Source organism: Corvus kubaryi, unplaced genomic scaffold (assembly GCF_017639235.1).
Source record: "Corvus kubaryi isolate FWS band 111438036 unplaced genomic scaffold, C.kubaryi_AGA036_p1.0 74, whole genome shotgun sequence".
Lineage (NCBI taxonomy): Eukaryota > Metazoa > Chordata > Aves > Passeriformes > Corvidae > Corvus > Corvus kubaryi.
In genome coordinates, this window is record NW_024582061.1 from 10,076,878 (window position 1) to 10,102,119 (window position 25,242).

Here is a 25,242-nt window from a genome sequence, read left to right on the forward strand (position 1 = left end):
AGCACATCACACAGAGGACCGCTGCTTGCTTTCTTATGCTTTTTCAGGAGTGCCTCTTATTAACAACTTACAACCAGGTGCTGTCCTAAAGGGACGTGGTTGGCATGATGAGAGAGGGGTTGTTCTCTGCCAGCAGTGTGTTACAGGCAGCTGAGACCCCACCAGACTGCATTTCAAAGCCACCAAAAGTCAAAGGACTTATTCCAAGTAACCTGCAACATGTGAGGCTTTTCAAGTTTTTCTACACCTCCCGAAGTTCTTGAACTTAATAGAGTTGTCTTGATGGCAACTTTGTAAAGAACCTGTTTAATTTTTGTTCAGGTCAAACTGGTTACTTTGAAAATCCTTGGTTTCACAGCTGAGTTTTAAAATAAGATTGTTTGTTCTAAATACTTTACAAAACTGTTATAGCACACCTGGAAAGCTTTGAAGCTTTAAAAAAACCTCACATCTTTGCTTTGTATTATTTCCTTATCTCCCTGGTACTGTCATTCTTTTATTTTTCCTTACTTGCATGCTGGTGCAACTTTGATTTCATTTCTTTTAGTTTCTTAATATCTCACTAGTCCCTTCACATTGGATCTTCTGTCACCAGCAGTCAGAGAGCCAACAAGAAAAATCTCTGAATTTTACCTCAGATTCTTAATTTGCAGAGTAGCAGAACAGATTTAAGAAACCAAACCCTTTCATTCTAAGTAGATGAAACCATTCATTCTAAGTAGATGAAACCCCAAATATTAACAGAATCTTTGCTCTAACAAAAATGCATATTAGTTCTTGCTTATAAGTAGTTACTTTCATCCTGAAGTTTTTGAAATCACATAAAAATATTTCAATTAATTATTTTTAGAGTAACATAGTCACTGGTATCTATGAAGGTTCATGTTGTCCAGAAAAAAGTGTCAGGCATCCAGCAAACCCAGCACACAGGTAAACTACAATGCTTGCAACACTAAAAGTACCATTGTAAGTGCAAAAAAATTCTGAGAAACATTTTAGAAAGCTGTTATAATACCCTTTAGGTATATTTTGTTCTTTATTGATACGTTTTACATCATTAGCTCTACAGAAGTTCTTCAATGAATAAATTTAATAACTTTTAAGTTCACCTACCATGGATGAATACACAGAAATGGAATGAAACAGAACTGCTCTTAAACTGTCCATAACATGGAATTTGGGAAAAGGGAGTAGAGATACACCACTACAAATCCTTTAAAGCAATTTGGATTTACTATGATATGGAATCCAAGACTTTTTAAATGGGCAGTTTCCCCTGGACAATTTATTACCTTAATCAAAATGGGAAAGCAACAAAGAATTACCATAGTTAATAATATATACTTTTTACACTAACACTGTTTTTGTTTTTATTTTATGGTTACTGAGCATACTCTCATCTGCTTTTAAGAAGAAATGGAAAGGTCAATGAAAGTGTCTACAATTTCTTGCTAGATGCCGTAGAGCTGCATTACAGGAGAAAGGAAAGATAATGATCAGGTGTTCTGCAACACTTCAAAAGGTGATGAAAACCACAAGAGAGCGCACAATCTCCAAGTGCCAGGTAGGTGCAATTTGTTGTGACAGCTAGATTCCTTTTTAATTAGAGGCAAAGTTACTAAGGGACATTTTCAAATTATTATTAAATCACTAGTGCCAGGTGCTTTAACGTTCTGGTTTATACTGCAATTACAATGAACAAATGACATATTGTCCAACTGTATTCTTAAGGCACCTATATAATGGGATGATCTTGTAATTGCCCTTGTGTTTGACTCCTCCTTAGTGCAGCAAATAGTCTTTCTGTTCTTCCTACCACTTAATCACGTCTTTGGTTTGTAAATGTTATGTAAAACATCACCCGCAGAAGTAACCAAAGGATTTGGCTCACCAAAACCGTGTTAGTCATGAGGTTTTTCTGGTCTGTTTACTGAGAATTACACCTTTGACAGACATCTTTCTTACAGCTGCACGGATGCTTAAATCTTTGGTTCACTTGCATGTTCTAGGATTTAAGAGGGGAAATAATGGACGAGAGGTGGCGAATCAGGGTGGGGCAAGTGTTTTGAGTTTTGAAGTGTTAGAGGTGGTGTTTGTATATTCCTGATAAGATGAGGGGTAAGCCTCTCCCACGCCCTTTCACACACAATCAGCATTAAGATAAGCAAACCCTCTTCAGGTTCTACTAATCTACATAGTGATGAAGACAAGTATCATCCAGAAACCTGCTCAGATGCAGAGTAGGAATTACGACGTGTGACCCAACTGTGCATTTTAGTAAGCTCCTTGCAGCAAATTTCTGTCTTCCTGTATGTTGTCAGTCGTTCTTGTGCAGGGCACATCCCGGAGGCACCTGGATAACCGTGACCAATGTCAGTTCCCCTCCATGGACCTGACCTCGCCACCTCATCCAGCCCCCGTGTTCTTGTGCGAATGACTCGCGGGGTAACAAATACGGAACACCCAAGCCTGGCGTGGAAGCCTAAAATGTACGTAGAAAAATAGAGCAAACCATTAAGAAATAAAAATGGGATTTTAAAATCCTAATTTAAAAACAATCCATGCAGGGCGCGGCGGGAGCCACGCCCAGCGCTCCGTACGGGAACATGGCCGCCCCTGTGGTACCGCGGCCTGCAAACCGCACCCGCTGCGAGCCCTCCCGGCGGACTCCTATCCGTACAACAAGATGGCGGCCACCTCGCGCCTACCCCTTCCCGAAGCCAGAAGGCGGCGCCGCGGCCGTAAAGCAGCGCCCGTTTCCCGATATCCAGCTGTCGCAAACCGGTGAATGGCTGTGGAGAGGGACCGGGGGGGGTGGGGGACGCGGGCCCGCGCTTGTGGCACGGGGGGGCGGCGGCGCTAGCGGTGGCTCCTCCGCGTCCTGCCGCCCCGGGAAAGCGCTGCCTACCGGAGGGGGAAGGCCAAGATGGATCCCAACAGGATCATCCAGGCGCTGAAGGGCACCATAGACCCCAAGCTGCGCGTCGCCGCCGAGAACGAGCTCAACCAGGTGAGGGGGGACCCGCGGGCGGCCTGCCCCACGCGCGGCACGGGGGCGTCCGGCTCCGCCGGCAGGGGAGGGGGCGCTCCCTGCTCCGCGCCGGGACCGCCCGCCCGCGGCGGGGGCCGGGGCACGGGCGGGTCGCTGCCCTCGCTCGGCGGTGAGCGCCGTGCTGTGACCCCCGGGTAGGCGCTCCGGAGTGCGGCAGCCCGGCCCTCGGCGTGGCCGGGGCGCTGCCGCTCGGTGTGGGAAGGGATGACATTGATGTGGCGCTGCGCGGGTCGCGCCCTGGCGCTCTCAGGGGGCAGGCGGCAGTGACACTCCGGGGCGCGCTCTGTCCCGTCCGGAGCGCGGCAAGTGAAAGTTGGAGGAAGGCGCCTTAGATTCCATGGACAGTATATGTCATGGCATCCTACAGTTAATCACAGAATTACAGAATATGGAGTTGGAAGGGACCCATCAGGATCATGGAGTCCAACTCCTGGCCCTGCCCAGCACCATCCTCAAGAATCCCACCGTGTGTCTGAGAGCGTTGTCCAAACACTTCTTGAACTCTGTCAGGCTGGTGCTGTGACTCCTTCCCCGGGGAGCCTGTTCCAGTGTCCAGTCACCCACTGGGGGAAAAACCTTTTCCTAAAGTAGCGGCAGAATGCACTGAATGAAACTGTGACCCCAGGCTTTGAACGTTCGAGAAAAGAGAAAGTTCTTTTGCACAGCACTAGTAAAGCTTTGCTTTCCATGCTTTGATAGAATATTTGATCAATTCTCTTTGAGGACTCGGGATTTTTTGGTTGTGTTGGTGTGTTAGCAAAACGGACTAATAAGAAAAAAATAAGAATTGGCTGTCAGGAATTATGATTGCTCCTCCAGCTTAGTTTTATATTTAGGCAACTTAAAACTCCTTCTGAATTAGATATAGCTAATCCTTGCTTTAGCAGTTGGTAAGTTCCTTTAGTAAATCAGTGGATTAAGTGCAGGACATTGAGAATGCTCTTGTGAATATTTAGATAAGGATGCAAGGCTTTTTTTCCCTTTTTGGCATAGTTACTTTAAAAATCCATCAGTATCTGGTTTTGTCCCTACTGTTAAGGGCTGAGAGGGAAATGAGAAATATTTGTCAGCAGCCTGTTGCACAGGGGTCAAAACAACAATACAGAGTACTGCTACTACAGTGTTCTGTTCAGAGCAAAGAGGCAGCTTCTGGGCTCCTAGGTCCTGCTCCTAATGCAGTCATCACCAGTAAGTACTGTGAAGGTCAGGAAAAGTCTTGAAAGCATTTTAAGATTGAGAGCTGTAAAAAGTTCTAAGTTTAAGCGATGGATAGTGCAATTCTCATGAAAGACACAGGTTTTAGATTCAAGAGTGCAAGTAGACTTATTGAGAACAGGTTGAGATGCAGATTTTTCTTTTAAAATACTTCACATGTCTTCTTTTTTGTAACTATTATGAAGACTGAATCCTGAAATCAAGACATAGCTATTTTTGTGTAGGCTTCCTGTTACTAGGTGAAGCATGATGTATCTGACTGACATAATGTGCTGATGCAGTGCTGGGTTTGACATGACTCTTTGGATAAGAGGAACAAAAGTGCTCCTGAGCGATGTTGCTTAACGTGGGACTTTGACATCTTGAAGCTTTTAGGTGCTTTTGAAGCAAGGCTTCAAAGCAACATGTCAGACTCCTCTCCCAGGTATCTGATGGTAGTGTTGACATGTCCCTGTGTTCCTGCAAGTGCTGAAATCCAGGTGCTGTTCTAGCATTTATCTTGTTCTAGCAAACAGAAAACTCTCTGGCAATAAGTACCCAAAGTGGTGATGTAGCCCATGGCCAAACAGAACGAGGGTCACCTTTATTCTGTGTCATAGTTACAGGGATGCTGCTCTTGAGACAGGCTCAGGGGTGCTGAGGTAAAACTTGGCTGTGTTAGCTCATCTACAGTGTGCACTGGCATTCAGCTTGGTATCCAGGTGTTGCCATGAGCTTCCCAGACACTGCAAATCCTACTAGTGCACCAAGACAGTGCCTCTTTGTAGGCACCTCAGTGCTATACCAGTACAGAGTCCTTTAGAGCAGTGTCATGATAGTCCTGACGCCATAGTTTGCTTACAATGTAGAGAGTGGGGAGTGGAGTTTACGTGAATGAAAGTTTTTCTACCTGTAAGAAGAGCCAGCGTGTTTGAAAATGCTTCTTTCTCCTCTGTATGTTCCTGCAGCTGTGTGAAGATACACCCAAATCAATGAATTTGCTGTCTGCTTTCTGGATTATCACCTAACTGCATTCAGAAATGGAATCTGAATTCCTTTTTTTTTTTTTTTCCCCTTTTTATATCTATTGGAAGGCTGCTTGTGAATCTTCTTCCTCTTGCAGCTAGAAACAAGTGTTGGTTTTCAGTCAAAATTAGTTTATGGTCCATTTATATCCATTTGTGCCAATCTTACTTCTTAACTAGAACAGGTTTCTTGGTACCCTCTCTGAACAGATTTGTCAAAGGCTGATCCCCTAGAGGCCTGTTTTTCTAGCCTCAGCAGGCTATATTTCCTTTGCCATATCATAAAACTGAATTTATGAAATCTAATAATAGGAGCACAGCTCTTCTCTGCACTGGTTTCCCACTGAATTAATCTTTCTTGTTCAATCTGGTCATTTGTGTTTGCAGTGTTCCAGAAAGTCTCGTGCTCCATGCCACTAATACCTCATTAAATACTAAATCTTCAATTATCTTCTTTGCGTCCAACATCTACATGGTTCTTATCTCTCAATATACCAAAGTCCTTTTAGTCTTTTATACTATGCTTGTTCTTCCCTCAGAAACCTCATGTTTTTAGGAGAAATTCTATTATCTTTGAGTACCTGACCATGTACTTTGGCCTCTTACCCCACTCCATTTTTGTTGGTGGCGTTCTAAAGATCATTCAGTTCTTAGTAGGATTTTTCTGGTCTTTCTCCTTGGTTGCTGCTACTTTCAAATCATCAACAAACTTCACTTCTCTCTGTGATCTGAACACAACTGTAAGTGTGGGATTTATTTGAAATCTGATTCTTGCTAAACTGGAGCAGTAATTTCCTGCCAGGTCAGTGTCTGTGTCCTGTAATTGCTGTCATTTCCCTTTTAGCCTCTTGGGTTTCTAAGTGTACACATCTTTCCGTCCCCCTCTTTCTCTTTTGCCCTCCTGCCCTGCCTTTTTTTAGTTCAGCTCTGTCACATAATTAGCGTGCACTTGAAGATATTTATCACTCACACTGTACTCAGTAGAACAGTTAGTTATCCTACCAAGAAATATACTCAGTTTCAGTGCATGGTTTGTCAGTATCTGTTCCAGGCTATTACTTCTGTTACATCTGTCTCATGGACTTCAAGGACTTTTGCTGGGTTCATTTATTTATTTATACTATGGCTATATACTGCTTTCATGTGCCAGTTCTTGGAGTGCTGTGAAATATACTATCTGATTACTGAACATAGAGAGTCATTCTAATTCCAGTTCAGATAGGATTTCCGTACAGTTTTTATGCATTAATCTTCAGTGGCTCAATGTGCTGTAACACATTCCTTTGGCCTGTAGCAAAAGAGAAAAGAAGAACTCAATTGCAGAAATACAGTTGGGTTTTTTTAAATATTGAGTAGGAGTTACATAATTTGGCTTTGACAGAAACTGAGTAGCAGTGCTGAAAGAAGTGTGAAAAGATTACCCAAAAGCAGAAGAGTCCAGAATAAAGTTTGGCTTCCTTCCATATCTTTCCGCATCTTCGTTGAGCTGGCTGCCATAGTAGCCAGGGATCTTAAGGCCACTCTGTAAGTGCCAAATGAGCACCTCACGATACCTAGAGGGAGAAATCTCAGGTATTAAAGACCAATTTGATGAGGAAGTTGACTTGGATGAATAAAAATTCTGTGGAAAGTGAAGTTTCTTTGATACTGGATGAATTTGGCTGCAGAACCCACAGAGGAAAGAAATTCAGGTGGGTTCTTGCACAAGCTTATTTTCCCTCTATGTGAAAACACTGTGTGTTTTCACCTCCCCACATAGTACCTTTGCATATAGGCAGGGAAAGAAAAAAGCGTCTCTTGAAGTTCTAGTTTATTTTAACAACTGTCTGGACTGACAGTGTAAAAAAACAAGAGTGAAAATGCTATTAATGACTGCAGAAATACTAAGTGTACCAATGGAATTTCTAAGTATACATTTTCAGTACACAGAAAATAAAGTAAGACTTGGTAAACCAGGTTGCTGAGCATTTGGATCAAATGTATTTAAGCCTTAAAATTATATTTTTAAAAAGTTATTTGCTCATGAATTCAAGGTACAAATTTCTTCGGTGTGTTTGTTTTTGGAAACGAAGGTGCAGTGCCTTGTTTTTTCAGCAATTCTTATGTGCCATACTTGCATTCAGAGGTAATAAAAAGTGATGTTTACTCGTGGTGGAGAAGGATAATCTTGGCTTGCAGAACCTGAAGGAGGGCTTCCAGATTTCCCATATCCATTGTCCTAGAGTGTCCTGTTGTTTTGCGGGGGAAGAAGCACCTTTCAGTGGCATTCTGCACTTGGGCATTGTGGTTGCCATCAGTACAGAGGGAAGGTTATTGGCAATTGTGGTTCTGGAGCAGTTGCTCGTTGTGGGCTTTAAATGCGACAGCAAGCAAGACGCAAGAATAATGCTTCATGAAATGGGTTTAGTAGTGTATAATGTGTGATAACCCGGGAGCCAAATCTGAACATTAGATGTGAAAAGTATTTGCTTCAGTAGGATCCATTTGGGAAGATTTTAATATATTTTTCCTACTTACTTCTCCTTGTATTCTAGTTCTTTACAAGTGATGGTCTTCATCTTGATGTTTTTCAGTGGCCCATCTGAAGCTCACTTGGCTGTCGTATGTTCTGTACCTAATCAAATGGAAAATAGGCAAAAAAAGATGTGTTCTCTGATCTTTGAAGCCTGGAGCTGTGATGCTGAGGCAGGGAAGGATACATCAGGCCAAAGTTGAAGGAACAGAGTGCAAAAAGCTGTGCAGCTGCAGTGTGTAGATCCCAAGACAGTGGACACAGATGGAGCAACATGCATGGGTCATAGACCTGCATCTCTTCTCCATTGCTGTAAATTTACCCAAGTATGTCTTCCCAATGCTGCGTGCCTCTCCCAGTATAGCTGCTAGCCTTGCACACTTCTGTATACCATCCTCTTAATCCCAGTGGAAATTAAATGAGATTCTTTTTTAGCATAAATGCTCTGATCTGTGATTCATGCAAGAACAGTCTCTGTTTTAGACAGCTTTAAAATAATTGCTCTTTGTAAGTACTCAGTGAAAGTTTGTTTTTCAAAAACTTTCACTTTCTCCTTCAAAATAAACACATGCCCCAATGGATCAACACTTTCACAGAAAGTTTTACCAGATCCCAACAATGTGAGTTCAAGGCAGTGTTATTATTCACCAAGTGCACAAAGCACCGTGGTGTGTTGTGGGAGTTGTGCTGAAGGTCTCTTCAGCCATCTGGTGCCTCCCTGCGGCTCCTGGGCACGGCTCTTCAAAATCAGCAGATAGTTTTGTGTTCCTTCCGTGGCACTGACAATATTCCTGCTCTCCTTTTGTTAAGGTGCAGCTGCAGTGATTAAAAGAACTGTCTTGTTGAACTCATCCAGCTCCAAGGTCTCTTCCATGTCCATTTCCATGTCACAGTATGCACCTGACAATTGCTCCGCACCTGCTTGTATGATAGGTTCAGCTTTGTTTGCTGATGTCCGGAACAGCACAGGGAAAGGACACATCCCAACATCACAATTAGCATGATAACTAAACAAACGAGAATGTGCTGGTACAGGAAAAATGTTGCTGCATGCAGCTTTTTAAAAAGTCCTCTGTTCTAAAAACTGCAGACAGCATGTAGTTTTCCTGACCCGGGTTTGTTGCTGCACAAGTGAGCAGGATGTAATTTGAGCTTCACAAATACAACAGAATCGGGTGTCTTGTTTCTAACGTGGGCTCACAGTCTCTGTTCATCTCTACAGTGTTCTTGTTTCTGATAACGAGTAGTAAACAGAGCTATGTAAAAATGTGAATGATGGGCGTGACAATAATAGGGAACAGAAGGATTTAATGGGCCTGGCGATCTCCCTAGGAGTGGTGGTGTGTGAAGTGTAAGGACACGCACGTAGCGCTGTGCCGGTGGCTATGGGACCCCCTTCGGGACACTGTGCCTTCCGTCTGTGTAACGGGGCTTTTGTCACTCTGAGTGCTTGCTGAGTGGATCTGGCACGGAGGCAAACAACCATATTTGTACAGATCCTGGCAAAACTTCAGGGAAAGCAGTTGTACACCAGCACAAGTGGTACCCATAAAGCTTCCTGAAGTAGCAGTGATTTTAATGTAGATCCAGTAAAAAACTGTTTGGACAGGGAAAGGGAAATAATACTGTTAGCACCGTGTCCACTCTAAATGTGGTACTGGTAGGATTGCAGCAGGAAACCACCACCACCAAAACAACCCCCCAAAGCTGCATTTTTAATCAGTGTGTTTATAGTAGTAAAAGCTTTGTAGATTGGGTCTGAGAGCAGTATACAGACACTGTTGAGAACAGAAAGGGTGGTTAGAGTTCATGCGTGGTTTTGGTTTTCCGTGCTGCTGGGATTTCTCATGGTTTCCTTATCTCCCTGTAACTTGGGCGTTGAGTGCTGGAGGGTGCCACAGTCGACTGTGGCCCTGTCAGAATCCACCAATGTTGTCCAGTAGTGACTGAAGGGCAAGATTTGCCCTCCAGGATACTGGATTAAAAGGTGCTCTTTGGAATCCAGTATGGTTCAACCAGTTCAGCATGTCTCTAGATAAATGGACTTCCTGTGCTGGATGTTACAGCTTCTACTTTATTTGGAGCATTTCTTAGGGATAATTAAAGTTTATAGAGAAGGAAATTGCAGGAGGGTGTGCTTTTGATTTGCCACTACTGCTTTTATCTCAGATTACTCTATAAACGTTGAATGAGTCTCTGAGCACAGAGTAGGTTAGAATTACACTATCATTATAGTGAATAAAATGAGGGCCAGAAAGTTAAGTGATTTGGTAAAATTATCGAAGGATAGTGTCGCGATGCAGCTGGGACACTTAGGCATCATGAAAGCGATGTAATTTTACCTTGTTATGAAAATGTTAGATCAAGGAACTGGGGACATGAAGGGCAGAAAGTATCTCTTATTTCACAGCTTTCAAATGAGGCAGAGTTTATGGGAGGACATTCTATACCTGTGCTTAAAGCACAAGTCTGGAAACAACCACACAACTGCCAGGCATAATCTAGTGGGAAGAAATACTATAAAAGGTGAAATACAGAAACCTGCTGCCATCTAACCCCAAGAAACCTCTCTCTTTGAACATAAAGAACATGGATCCAAGGGATGAAAGATCTGACCTGCCAGTACTGATCTGCCAAGGCTTAGTAGTAACTGCACCACGCTGAGTCAGCGATTCCTCGCTGGAGGAGCCCTGGTGGATGGCAGCAGGATAATGCTATCAGATTGTCACATCTTTTAAATCTGGTGTGCTTTGCTCAGAAGTTCACTGAGCATTGTTTTCTCTTTGAAATTCTTCAGCTGCATGGCTGATGCAGTGTTTGAAAAGTTCCCATGAAGGCTGTGGGTTTTAAGTGTTATTTGCCTACACTTGATTTTAATTGAAAATGTTTATCCTACTGTTTCCCCAGTTTTTATTGAGATGCACTATACATCTAGTTTGCTAAAAGATAGTTGCATATGGCTAATGCAGATGCTGTTTACACTTGAAAGCAATTTTAAATTGCTTTTAAAAATCTCTTTGCTGTTGCTGTTCTACCACAACTATTTTGCAAATAAATGGCGTGTATTGATGAAGCATGTCAATATCCATTTGACTTATGGGGCTAAGATGAATAATTCAAAGACAGATATCTAGTGCTTTTCACTATGTATTCTTAGAATTATTTAAATATTCATAATCACTGATCTCCAATTGAGAACCTTTTCACATTACTTATTCTGCCCATGTGCTGTTACGTGCTTGGCTTTTATAAGTAATCGTTTCGATTTCTGCAGATCTGGGTAAACCCAAGTGCTAAAACCTTTCATACATCATGAGGAGAGTGCAAAGTCCTTGGTCTGTATTTCCCATTCAGCATTAGCTGATGCGGTCTTCTTTAAACATAGTGACTTACTGTGCTGTCTATGTCTTTCAGTCCTATAAGATCATCAACTTTGCTCCAAGTCTGCTGCAAATCATAGTATCCGATCAAGTTGAATTTCCAGTGCGTCAAGCAGGTGAGAAATTCCTCGTTCCATTTTCTTTCAGTAGAAAGTCAGTCTGTTGTTTGAACAGACTCTTGAGCTGTTGCAGTGTAAGTCAGTTCAGGTTTGTTCTGAAGAAGGAAATGAAAAGGATCTATCTTAGCTGTGTCTTTCCTTCACGAGGGTCAGATAAGACCATGGGTATAGGATAGAGTCCTACTTTGACTTTCCCTGTGTGTATAGTGATCCCTACTGGATTGCTGTGATACTGATATGAAAAAAGCATGATTTCCACTCAAAAGTGAGCACCCTTAGGTATTATGTCTCCTGATGGTGAAGAAGTAATGATGCTAAGGCAAGTGTGAATTTAAATATTAAAAAGTGTATCACATTTGGATACATGTTTCTCTATTTGAATCTCTTTTCCCTGGAAAAATGAAAATTTCTGAAAAATGGAAATAACTCCTTAATCCCTAGATCAAGGGTAGCCACATACATTTAATCAGTATCTTGGGGACTACCTAAATAAGTAGATATGAAGGAAGGTCACATCACTGATAAGTTACACAGTTACAGTCTGAGCATGTCTGGAAGGATTGCCCAGCTGTGTGTGTGAGTTCAGGTATAGTGGTGCAGTCAACTTCAGGGGTATGCATTTGTGGAAGATCAGATTCTAAATTCTCATAATCCATTTTAACTACTTGTGTATAATATTTTTGTCAGATACAGAGACTGTTCAGGTTTTCCCATAAATTAATTAATACTGTTTTCTTCACAGCTTTGTTTTTATCCTATGGAACAGCATTTCCCATAGAAGCACTGTTGGGTTTTTTTGGTACAGATCCCATTAATCCCCTGAGTGCTTTGGGGTGTGCTGACATACTCTGTTTGTCATGCTGGCCTTTATTTTTTCAAAGATAATCCAACTTTGAATGGTGTTGTTAGTCCATTCTGTAGTAAAGTTTGAGGCTTAATCTAAACTCCATAAAGTCATTTTTTATAAATTAATCTCTCATTTCAGTATCATTCAGGAAAAAACCACAATTACGTAGAATGTAATTTTATTTATTTTACAGAATAGGGGTGTAAAATAGAAAAGTACGTGTAAGTTATATTTGTAAGCCAACAGATTTCCCTGGGAATTTTTTAAAAGCCAAGAATTTGTATAACAACAAGATCTATGGACAAAGTAGATTAAAGTCTTGGGCTGGTCTTTCAGGACCTGTTTCTTGTCTGACTAGTCTGGCATGTCATAGACAAAGAGCTGTTTTTCCTCTTGCGCCTATAAAATATTTAACAAACTACATATTTTCATACTTTGCAATTTGTTATCACAAAAAAAAAAAATTGTACCCAAGGATATCTTATATATACTTTAAAACCCTAGCTAGTAATCAACTAAAATAGTGTACAGGCATAAGAGTTTATTAGGAACATTCCTATAATGCCTCACACCATATTTTCTTTGTTTCCTGAAGAATGCCTTCAGGCATTTTAGTACTGATGCATAAATGCTGCTTTATTTTCTGTTGAAGATTAACTTTATTTTTCGTGGGTTTTTTTCATGTGAGACAGAAGGGAACAATTCTAAGGGATTATGGGAAATCCTAGTAGTGAGATAAAGCTTAGGCAATTCACAGCAAACATTTCTGTCTGAATAGAAGGTAGGCCACGTGCCAGTTTCATACTGGGCATTTCCCCAAGCAGAGGGTCCCATCTGTGTGTGCAGCAATTTGTTTACATGAGCCTTCCAAAGCTTCACTTACTGAGCTTGAGTAGCTGTTTTAGGGATGAGTGAAAACACAGATAAGTAGATTTTTGTTGGCTTGTTTAGAATGATGGAATATTATGTCCATATGGACGAGTGCTGTAGTAAAGAATGTACTTCAGTAGATGCTGATGGAAATACTATCCTGTTCTGTTCTGATCAGGCGCTTGAGCCTGATCTTGTGTGAAATCATGAGAAGAATGATTTTCTGACTCAGCTGTGCTCAGTGCCCATAATTGTTAAGAATTCAGGTGGTGGATTTAGGCGCCTTTTGAACTCTTTGTTCTGCTTTTAGCTGTTCTACATGTTGAGCACTGGGCAATGTGTAGAATTAAACTATTCTTTCCCACTGTCTGTACTTAGCTGCCATTTACCTGAAGAACATGGTGACACAGTACTGGCCAGACCGTGAGCCACCTCTTGGAGAAGCAGTTTTTCCATTTAACATTCATGAAAATGATCGTCAGCAGATTCGGGATAACATTGTGGAAGGAATAATTCGTTCTCCTGACTTAGTGAGGTACCTTACATTGCATAGAGATGTTTCTATTGCTCAGGTTTTCAGACCTAGCAGTGTGGATGTTGTTAGCATGAGAATCTCGATGTTTTGGGAGATGAGGCAAGTACTTCCTTTGCAAAAGTAATAATAATCTGTTTACACTTACTTATGTGTGCCTGTTTTTCAGAAAAGTAGTAACCTGGCAGAGAGCCCTGTGATGTGGTTTATCCTCTAAGGGTGTTGTTCGAAGTGTCTTGTAACACTTGCTGTAGTGACAGCCTGTCTGTTTGGCTGATTCAAGGCAGATAGTATATACAGGGCTGTCTGCAATATAGAATTAACCATTCAGGGAAATATTGTCCAAGATTTGTTTCATTGTTTTCTAGTAGCCCTTTTCTTAATTACTTTATCAATTTTTTTTACTTTATCCCAGTATTTAAATATGTATTAGGGTTCTTGGTTTTAAGGTGTTAAAAGAATGAAAATTGCAGTTCTGCTTTTGCTGGAAGAATAGTTAAGAGTCACAGACATGCTACAGTCTGTGATTGTTCACCCCTTTAATTAAGGTGAGGCTGATAGGATGGGAACTGATATTTTCTGCAGGCTTTTTTTTTTTTCATTGCTTAGCAAAACTAAAAGTAGTTCTCCACAGGTTCTAGTTCAGTGCTGCTCAACTTTTTTAGTCACACTTCAGTTTAGTCAATCAACAGTTCTGCCTTGCCTCACCATTGTGAGGGGTATCTAAAAATGTGTGGCAGGAGAGAAATGGTAAGAGGTTTTTTACCTAATTGGCTCTACCATATGCTTTGGAGGTTGAGAAAGTGCTGTTCTAGAAGATCCCAGGAAAACTGTAATTTCTTGAGGAACCTGTGGCTCGGATCATAACATAAGCCATTATTCTTTAATGAAAACATACAAATTTGTGTTTTTGTGGTTACTTTCAGCTTGATAAGCAAGTATAAACATTCATTTTCAAAGCACAAAGCTGGCTGGTTTCATGAGCAATTAATTCTTATTAATTCTTTCAAAATACTGCTTGATACATGTGGAGAGGGAGGAGGGAGGCAGAAAAGTAGCTAAAATGTTCTGAAATGAGTTTTTTCCTTAAAGTCAAACCCTGTGGGATTTATTTCTTGCTTTTCCTCTGCTGCTTCCCAAAACTCTCAGTGCTGTCAAAATATGTATGATACTTATGACATAATATGTATAGTAGCCAATAAACTTAAGATTTGGGATCTATCCTGTAACTTAAACACTATGCTATGACCTTATTTGCTTATATTTCTTTTTCCCCCCTGCACTAGAGCCCAGCTGACAATGTGCCTCCGTGCTATCATTAAACATGACTTCCCTGGCCATTGGACAGCTGTAGTAGACAAGATAGGATACTACCTGCAGTCTCCAAACAGTGGGAGTTGGCTTGGGAGCCTCCTGTGCCTCTATCAGCTGGTGAAGACTTACGAGTAAGTTGGTGTCCATCAGTAAATGAGGAATTGGTACTTTCAGTCTGAGCTGATTGCTGAAAATGACATTCTTAAGAGCACTGGCAGTTCTACAAGGGAATTCAGATAGAAAATGGGAATGAATAATTATCATATGCTTCCTTTCCTGCAAATAAATGAAAAATATTCATCATTAGTGAATTGAAAGCAGAGCTGCCAGCAGTAATCTATATGAATTTACTGAGATTTTTTTCTTGAGGCTTTGTACTTTTGATCTGGCTGTAAAAACAACCCTTAGGTTTATAACTTCCTTTGTTTGAAGATTCCCCAAATTCTAGATGTATGAATGCAAATTATTTTCTGCTTTTATGTCATGACTACAGTGCTGTCATTGTCATATACTGCTATTGCGTATTGTTAACCTGTAGCATCTTCCTGATAGTCTAAATCCACAAAGCCTAAAATGGGAGCAGTGTAGTAGGGCTTATCACTCATTTTTTTTAATTACCTATTGTTAGAAACATATATATAAACCACACAAAAGAAATGTAAATGGAGAAGGAGAATCTTTTCCAAAGCAAGGAATCGTCTTTCCCTTTCAATGGCTGTTCACTCCCATTTGTTCAGCACACAACTTGGGTTTGGCATTGATATGAGCAGCAGAGAAATTCAGGTCCCCTGCTCCTGTGAGGTGACAATTCAGTAATAAAGAACAGTAGTTCTTCCTCTCAGTAAGTATAAGGTAACATTTGTTGTTTCCCTTTTTTTTATTTATACGTGTTTTTAGTGATTTTGCACAAAGGGTTCAGATGGGGGTTAGAGGAGGGGAGAGTGATTGATTGAGTGCTGGATATTCTTTTTTTGGTTTTTTTAGGGCACCGAAATTAAATTGTTGGTGGGGAATAGGCATTAGAATCTCCAGTGTGTAGATCCTGGACCAACACTTTTGTTTCCTTTCCAGATACAAAAAGGCAGAGGAGCGAGATCCTCTCATAGCTGCCATGCAAATATTTTTGCCTCGGATTCAGCAGCAGATGATCCAGCTTCTGCCTGATAACTCCCATTACTCTGTACTGCTTCAGAAACAAATCTTAAAAATCTTCTATGCTCTTGTTCAGGTGGGCATCTGTGTAGAGGAAAACCAAACTTTTACTTTGCTGGGCACAGTGACCCCTTTCAGAATACTCAGGGGTGTGATTAAATAAGAATACCCATTTGGATGGGAAAAGTAATGTACAATAAGCAGGTGTTACAGAAATAGGATATTTATAGATTTTTCTACTTCGAAGCTGGTCACACGATCTCCCAGATTAAATTTTTAATGAATGTAGGTGCTTCTGCACATTCTATCTGTAAGCTCACTAGAGAAGTGTTCCTATTTTTATAAAGTTGCACATAGCCTGACATGAACTGCATGGTTATCTGGACTGTGTGGTAGGCCTCTGAAAGTGTCAGTAATGGATATTGTAGTGTAATTGTCAAATGCTGCACTTCACTGGGTGGCATTTATCATTATCTGCTGAAGATCTGGCAGATATTGCGTGTTGAGGCACATGCACTTCAGAAAGATGAGTTTGGCTTTTACTGGGATGAGTTTGGTGAAGGAGTACTTACAGAGAATTGGAAACCAAACCAGATCCTTTATAAGGAGCAGTCTGAAAATTCTTACTGGGGGTTAAAAAGCTAAAATAGTTTGTTATTAAATGGGTGGAGGATTAAAAAGATACCAAGATCCTATTTTTCTTTTCAATAACTTGCCTGAATATCGTCACTTTTCTTTGGATTTTGTAGAGAAGTAAGATTTACTGGATAGTAGCTAGGTAGTAGTAAGGAGTACATTTTGCTTGCTAAAATGCTATTGGTTTGCCCAAACCCTGTAATACAGATACTGCTGTGGTCCTCAAAGTTACCTGGGCTGTTGTGAGGAAGAAAAACAAAGAGAGGTCTTAGACCAAGGAACTTTCCTCAAATTATGTCTGCTCAGAAATTCCTCTCCAAATTGTACCAAGAAGGTTGCAATTAGTGTTGATATGTAACCTAATTGGTTTTAGTTTTACTTGAAACCTCTTCTTCCTTAGAATGTAACTATTACAGGAAGATCTGCCTTTTACAGAGGAAAATAGTATTTCATACCTGTGTTTTTTCCCTTATTGCAGTATGCATTGCCCCTCCAGTTGGTGAATAACCAGACTATGACTCAGTGGATGGAGATCTTCCGGACCATCATTGATAGAAATGTGCCACTGGTGAGTTTTGGCTTTGTAAAGACCTCTGATACCTGTGTGTTGCCGTTTGAGGAGCAGTCTGTGTAAAGATTTTCTAAGTGTTCTTTTTTTAAGATTTCTGTTTAAGATTCTTTTCCTTGGATTTTTGAGCCAAAGTGATGTAGTATTAAAGTATATCTGAGAATTTGCATTTTGTAAATTCGCATAATTTTGAAATTAAAGTACAGCTGTTGTGCAGGTATTGCGTGTACACATTATACTGGCTAATTAAGATAATTGAAAGCTCCTGGGTGTTATGTAACTGTTAATAGAACCAAAGCTTTCATCCATGCTGTGTGTTTATATTAGTTTTCTCAGCAAGGAATGTTTAAAGTGTAATTGCTCTCAACAAGTGATGTAACTAATTTAAAATACATGTATTTGTTTGTAGGAGACTTTGCAAATTGATGAAGATGATAGACCAGAGCTGGTGTGGTGGAAATGCAAGAAGTGGGCATTGCATATTGTAGCTCGTCTCTTTGAACGGTAACAAACTGATTAAAACCAAATTTGGGTTACAAGTCTATACCATTAGTTGACATGCAAGTAGAGAAGAAATTTGATCAATTAAACAGCTCATGGTCACTGAAGAGGTTTTCCTGCTGCTGTCCTCTGTCTTGCACTGGCACAATGGTCTCAGCTCCTAGTGAAATGATTTGACTCTCTTAAGATGGCAAGAAACTTGCCCCACAGGAAAAGTAAATCTATCTAAATATGTATTTATTTTACTACACCCAGCTACAAGTGTTTATATTCTCAAATATAAAGGCAGGGGAAAATTTGAAAAGAAGTCCATAAACATGGAAGTTACAGAGCTTGTGACAAAAAGTCGGCCGTGTTTACTTGAGTATAATATCGTACCTTAGGATAATTTAAGAAAAGAAAAGGGAAGTGAGGTGTTATGGGAAAGGGTGGCTTTAGAAGAAACCTGTGCTAAAGGTTTCCTTTGCTGATGCAAGACCACTCGGGGTCCTTTATGGTTTAGAAAGTACTGTGTTTTCCTGATACTATAGACTTCTCACAGTGTAAATATCTGTGTCCTTTTCCTTTTAAAGATATGGAAGTCCTGGAAATGTAACTAAAGAATACTTTGAATTCTCAGATTTCTTTCTAAAAACCTATGCTGTGGGCATACAACAGGTAAGCACAGTTCACTTTTTGTGAATTGCATTATTTTGGCTGAAGAAATGTATTACTTTTTAACAGTGTGCTTGTATTGAGGTTAATTTATTAAACAAAATGAAGAGAGTCTGGCAGGTTTTCCTTTTAGTGATTGAGAAGTTCTTCAGTTCTTCAGTGCCATACAGCTGAGGTATAATAACATGAATTTTCACCAATTCAAAAAACCCTGCAGGAAAACTCTCAGAAAAGACGAGCGCTGATAAAATGGTGGTGTTGTCGTGTATAAGCACTCTTGATACAACTGAGAGGAACACTTTTGGTGCAGAGGCCTCATTTCATGTATTTTCAGTCCTGTCTTTCCCAAGTGCTTTTGCTGCAAACAACTTAGGTACAGTAATCCAATGATACTGTTTTATTTCAGGAAGATACAAGCAGGTTAGAAGATGTCTGGAGAACAGCAATGAACATTATTTTATCCCTGGAAAACATATTATCTGAAAATGTAGCCTAAATTCAGTTTGCAAGGAAATTATTTTTGTTAGGGAATGCTAATTATTTGTTTTTAACATGGTGTGTGGAGACAGTTCAGTTCTGATAAAGTTGCTAAACAAAATTACTTTCCTCCATCCAGTTTGACAACAGAATAGTTTATCCATCAGGATAGGAGTGGTTGTGTAAGGCTGTAAATTAAATGAAAAGGGAAGCAGTCTAATAGTTATTCTAAATTCCTTGCAATGTGTAACTCCAGAGTGGAAAAACAGACTCCCGTGGGCAGTTACGATTTTAAATACTTAAAGTTTGTCTGTTAAGGCATTAAACTATGTTGCAGAGGGGACAGTTTAGCTTTCAAGATAAATGTACTGGATGGTCTGCACACTTCTTCAATTTCTGGCTCTTAAATAGCGATTTATCATGATTGCTTACGGAATTCTATTGTGAATATTACATTACTAAGCCTTTGTTACTTACTCATCAGTTGGTAAGTGCTGACATTGTGCTAGAGTCTGTATAAGAAACAGACAGTTCTTGTCCTGGGAACATGTCATATCGAAGACTTAACATCAGACTTAGTATTCCTAATGAAAGAGCTATATTAAAAATAAAATTTTTTATCATGTTCTGAAGAATTAGGAAGCAGAATTGTTCTGCTAAAAGCATATGACTCACATTTTTGTTCTGCATTGCCCTTTATTTTTACTGTTATTCGTGTATATGCCACTTCTTTACACTTACTAATAATTGACCTGCCATTAGTGCAGATTAGTGGCTTGTACTGTGTTTTTTTCTTAGAGGAAACCTTTATACCAAGGAAGCTTTGTGTAATAGAGTTTGTAATAGCATGCTAGGTGATACTATCTGATGGCTACAATAGGTAATTGAAGTTAAAGGGTTTGCATCTCTTCTGATTCAGAGATTTAGGTGAACCTATTTTTCTTTCCTGGTTTAGTATTTCAGTTCTCATCACTGTTCTTCCAAAGTAATTTGTCTTCTTTAGGGACCTGTCCTTAAATATGAACAGAGACATCACTTAGCAGGTATAGAAGCAACCAGTTTGAACATCTCCCTGTGTCTTTTCCTTACCTATTCCAAATTTTGCTGAGGCCTCTGTAAACTGTGAGCCTGTGACTGTTGTAGTGTATCTTTGGTTTATAATCACAAGTGTTCATCTGGTAAGGCTAGTAGTAAAGGTGGACATTTGCATAAATGTTTGCAGGATTAGAACCTTGATATTTAAATTATTTACTATTTTTGGATCAAGGGCATTATAGTGATTTCTAATACTAGAACATCTACTGTAAAACTAATTTATCTGTTCATGTATATTCATTGAGGGAGTGCACTGCATGTTAGTGCATGAGACAGAATTTTCAGTCTTCATTTAAAAATACCAATTTGTCACTTCTTTAGGTTCTCTTAAGAATCTTAGACCAGTACAGGCAGAAAGACTATGTTGCACCACGTGTTCTTCAGCAAACACTGAATTACCTGAACCAAGGGGTGATTCACTCTATAACATGGAAGCAAATGAAGCCACACATACAGGTCAGTGGATAAAACCCAATCATAAACAGTGCATGCCATCAGAGGGATTAAAAAAACCTCACCGCCACCCCCCCAACAAGTTCTGTGGTTTTAAAGAAGGTTTCATGAATCATTCAGCAATTGATCTGGAAAATAAAACAGCATTTCTACACAAATGTGGTTGTGTTTTGCAATATATTGCTGCCTTTTATTGCAGATACTGTTAACTCAATCAGGGATTCTGTTCCGTAAGTTCTTTGTTTTAATTTTTACAGTCTGCTAGAAAGTCGTCATGTTCTGGCTTTTATTAGTTGCTGGTGTTCAGAATTGTCAATAGATTTTTTGATTGTAGTGCAAAGATAGTGCACAAAGAGAACATTCATGTAAGAGGAGCTAAAACCTCTTTTAAGGACACGTTTTATAAGAACAAATGAAAAGTGGTTTTCTTGCTCTTTTATTTTTTCATATCATAAGATCCTCTTTGTAGCTAGTTAATTCCATGACTTTTAAGGGGAAGGACTCTGAAATCCATTCTCTTGTTAGGTATTGCATTGGTGAGATCCTTCTGCAGAATGTAATACTCTGCTGTGTACAGACTATGTCCTGAAGTATATTTTGTGCATGGTAATGTAACATTATAAAGATAGATTGTATACTTACTGCTGCTGTCTGGAACTATTTCAAAAGGAAAGTACCTATAGTACTGTGAATTCGTTTCTGTTAGACAAAATAAAAGTGCTGCTTAAAGGAATTTAACTCTTCAGAAAAATAAGTCTAATAAATTAGTCTGTGGTGAAGGGAAGCTGTACTGGAATTTTAGTTTATGTGTACTTATGTGTATTTGGCTTTTCTAAAATTAGACTATAACAGAAGAGGTGATATTCTCTCTAATGTGCTACAAAGATGAGGACGAAGAGCTCTGGCAAGAGGATCCATATGAATATATCCGCATGAAATTTGGTAATTTGGCTTTATTTTTTGCTTTCATTGTAACTGCACGCTGTAGTTCCAGTGATCAGCATGGTCACTGTAATGTCTCTCTTTACCCCCAGTGACCTGAACTCTGGGAAGAAGAAAACTTTTCTTAAATCTCACCAATCTGTAGCTAAAAGCAGGTGGCAGATCAAGTGAGTTTGGGCCATTTGACTGGTAGCTTCGAACTAAATGAATCTCAGTTTTTTTTCTACTTCACATGTGCTCAGAGCAGCCCAGACAGACTGGCTTGCTCACTTGTTAGTGCCAGTTTCAGAATCCTGACTTGCAGATGTGCCAGCTGTCTGCAGGTTCCTGCAGCTCTCACTTTGACCAGAAGAGGCCTGACTTACTCTTTCCCTGTTGAAAATTGTCAATGCCTTCAGCATTTTTCTGCCACTTTTTACTACTAAATTGTAAGGTAATTAGATATATATATTCTTTTAAAAGAGTGCAAAATCTTGGGAATAACACACAGGGCCATATTATGAATAATTACATTTATTAAAAGAGTCTTGTCACTGAAAAGGAGAAGGGTACTTTAAAAGTACAGCAATTTTAGCTGGAAAATTCCTGTGAGCCAGGCACCACAGAGATATATATGCAGCATTTGGGAAATTTTAATTAGTTGATTTGGGATTAGCATATGTGAAAACAGAATTTAAATATTCATAGAATAATTTTAAAAGCTTGGGGAGTTGTTATGCAACAAATTAATTACAACATAGTGTTGATCACTGGAGTATAAATATATCCTTGATTTTTGGTGTGTGAATTCAGTTCTCTCTGTGTAAGTAGTGGATCTTATTTTTATGTGTAGCTGAGGCGGTTAAGTACAGATTCAGATTGTATCATGGAAGGTAAAAAAACACTCAAGTATCAAAGTACATTAAATGTAAGTTTAGTGAGGCAGCTTTTCGTTTGGAACAAGAATTCCAGTAATCTGGTAGTATTTCTTAATGATGTTTTATCTTAAAGTCTTCAGGAAAAGTTGGTATGTAATTTGGGTCACATTTTAAGATCACATTTTAAAATCTTTTAGTTTCATCCAGTTTGTGTAGGGATGTTTGGATTAGAACATGTTTGCAGCAGGTTTTTTTCCAACATATAAATTATACTTTCAATATGAACAGAGGAGGTTTACTTGCAATGAATGAAACTAAAAAACTTGACCTTTCAGCAGATATAAAACAACCTCAGATCTAAGTAGTTTTAATGTACAAAAAGTTTCCCATGAGGTTTTAATAAAATGGAGTCAAAAATGTGTACACATGGTATACAGATGGTACTGGAATGTATTGTTGTTCTTCCTATAGGGGTTTTAATTTAAAAAAGAGATGGGATTTTTCATCCCTTGTCTATGGTCTCAAAAAAGCTAATGAATAAATAGCATATTCTTAATTAAGGGAATGAAGAGTGGCAGTGGATTTGGAAGGCAAGAAGTAAATGCTTTGTTAAGGTATGTGACATAAGCTTGGGTCTGAATTTTTAACCATGAAGACAATCATGTCAATAATATTGAGGTTATGTATTCATCCAGATTTTGTGATACCCGAAAAACAAGATGGTTTTTAAAAAATCAATTATTCAGAAAAGAAAAAAATTTTAATGCCTTTTTCTCCCCATTTTTCAGATGTATTTGAGGACTATGCATCCACAACAACAGCAGCACAGAATCTCCTTTACACTGCTGCAAAGAAGAGAAAAGAGGTATGAAACCAGTGGCTTTTAATTATTTGCATTTTCCTTAATAATGTTATTTTCCCCTTATGTTTGAAGATGGTACAGGAAGCTATTCTTGAAAAATCTACTTGCTGCTACGTAGTCAAATGTGTCCTGGCCGAATGCTCTCGATTTTGGGAGAGTTAAAGTATGGCGTGTATAAATACTAAGTGGATTCTTCTTGCAGGTTTAAAATTCATCTGCCAGATACAAACTGGGTTGGAATAGATGTATTGGAATAGATTCTCCCAAGTTTACAAACAGCCTCTGTCACAGCTGTTCTGAGTATCACTAACTGTAGCAGGAGGGAAAGTGGACCTGATACTTATTAATTTTCACTGATGCCGTTTAAAAATCCATCTTAACAGCAATGAAATTAGCAAGGACAAAACCCATTTCATACAGTTCCTCTTTAAATGAGGATGAAGCTTTTCTGTAGATCCTTCTGTATTTACAGTGATCTGTGCAAAAATACCCAGGCAAACCCTGGAAAGCAGTTTGCTAAAACAGCAAATGTTTTTCTAGGTTCCATTTTAACGTCCAGTAATCATGGACCTCCATTTCCAGGTGGATTTTCAGAGGAGAACACAGTCTTTACATGAGGTGGAATATGACCTTTCTACTTCCTTATTGTCAAAACAGTTCTTGTCCACTGATCTTCCTTCTCATTTTCATAATTTGTATTTAGACCATCAAAATGGCGAATTGGAAAAGGACATAATGGGTGTGGAAATCACGTTCAGCTGGTTTTGCTAAGAAACTTTTCTAAGTCTAGTCAACTTTAGAAACTACTGCCAAAATCAATAGATCAAATTAAGTTTATGAGGTTTTAGTCCAAGCTCTCCTTGAAAATACACATATATATTTTCATACATATATGTACACACGCATATGTGTTTATATTTATGTGTGAGACAAGCCAGAAAAGAACTTAAGGGAAAAAATGGGTGAGGTGCCTTTTCATCACCTTTTTTGATTTGCCTCAAGACAGTAACAAAAATACCTTACTTGCTATTAGTAATGCAAAATTTCAAGGAGATTAACCTAATTTTGACCAGTTTGGCTGAAAAGTTGAAAATTCCATAGTTCCACATTTTAACTATTGAAAGATGCTACACTTAGTACCTCACATTGCTTTGGCCAAAACAAAACTTCTTCTTGAAAATGTCATGCGAATTTTTTAAACGATGCTATTGAAATAACTTGACAAAAGGGGATTGTGTGCTTTCTGTCCTGCATAGGTATTACCAAAAATGATGGCATATTGCTACCAGATTCTGACAGAGCCAAACATTGATCCGAGGAAAAAAGATGGAGCTTTGCATGTTATAGGATCCCTAGCAGACATTTTACTGAAGGTAAGTGGGTAAAGAAATGAAAAAGGTTTGCAATTCCTGCTATCAACTGTGATTTAAAATAAAATAGTCTTGCTTTATAAAGTATGGCTAGCCCTTAGCCATATTCATAAAGTCTGTAGAGAGATTGCGCTCTGATTGCAATCAGAATATGAGAGTCTGTTTATTTAAAAATATTAACATTCTTTCCTGGTTTTTATATCTCAGTTTTATACACAGATTTTCCTTCTCACGCTTTTCCAAAGCTCTGTTTGTTTGTTAGAGAGCAGTCCCCTGGTCCCCTCCTGCTTTACTAGTTAAATGGAAGAGTTAAGAAATCAAACATGCATTCTATCAGCAACATTGCCTGTGATTCTTTATGAAATTCCCCAACAGCCTGCACTGTTATGGGCTTCTTCTGGTTCCAGGAAAAGGTTTACTTAACATGTTGCAGGAATGTTTTGTCTAGCTTTCCAACTTTTTTACTTTGCAATGTGTAGCTTTAAGTCTTACATCTTCTGCCAGTTCGGAGTTTTGAAAAAAGCTAGGAAGAACAAAGAGCCTTCCTCCATTATTTTATAGACAGCATCTTCAGAATTTTGAGTATTTTTCTGGAATCTGAATACAAATTTAATCCACACTGTTGCTCTCTAATTAATAATGATTACAGTTTGCCTGGTGCTTTTGTAGATGGTGGAGTCCAAAATATGCCTTTGCTCCATGTCAAAAGTAATTTCCAAATCATTATCATTTTAGCATGAGAATGATGACCTTGTTCTAGAGGATTCTTTTTAAAAGTAATTTATTATAGTTTGTCTGAATTGTCTCTCTGTGCAGGATGTGTCTTCCTA

The 25,242-nt window shown here is 39.3% G+C and overlaps 1 protein-coding gene and 1 long non-coding RNA gene across 4 annotated transcripts in view; one reads left to right on the forward strand and one right to left on the reverse strand.

Annotated features, from left to right (window-relative positions):
* Positions 1 to 1,635: 1,635 nt before the first annotated feature.
* On the reverse strand, positions 1,636 to 2,995 carry LOC121675288. The gene is made up of 2 exons (XR_006020029.1): positions 2,909 to 2,995; positions 1,636 to 2,482 (listed from the first exon to the last, which is right to left on the reverse strand). It is a non-coding gene; the product is annotated as an uncharacterized LOC121675288 (long non-coding RNA).
* Positions 2,927 to 25,242, forward strand: part of IPO8 (importin 8) — a 46,281-nt gene continuing 23,965 nt past the window's right edge. For all 3 annotated transcript variants that reach the window (XM_042050583.1, XM_042050582.1, XM_042050584.1), the window contains exons 1-12: positions 2,927 to 3,010; positions 11,198 to 11,279; positions 13,378 to 13,534; positions 14,818 to 14,976; positions 15,917 to 16,073; positions 17,112 to 17,201; positions 17,611 to 17,705; positions 18,275 to 18,359; positions 20,250 to 20,384; positions 21,224 to 21,323; positions 22,969 to 23,045; positions 24,299 to 24,415. In XM_042050583.1, the coding sequence (XP_041906517.1) occupies positions 2,927 to 3,010; positions 11,198 to 11,279; positions 13,378 to 13,534; positions 14,818 to 14,976; positions 15,917 to 16,073; positions 17,112 to 17,201; positions 17,611 to 17,705; positions 18,275 to 18,359; positions 20,250 to 20,384; positions 21,224 to 21,323; positions 22,969 to 23,045; positions 24,299 to 24,415 (1,338 nt within the window). The remainder of the gene's footprint in view (positions 3,011 to 11,197; positions 11,280 to 13,377; positions 13,535 to 14,817; positions 14,977 to 15,916; positions 16,074 to 17,111; positions 17,202 to 17,610; positions 17,706 to 18,274; positions 18,360 to 20,249; positions 20,385 to 21,223; positions 21,324 to 22,968; positions 23,046 to 24,298; positions 24,416 to 25,242) is intronic.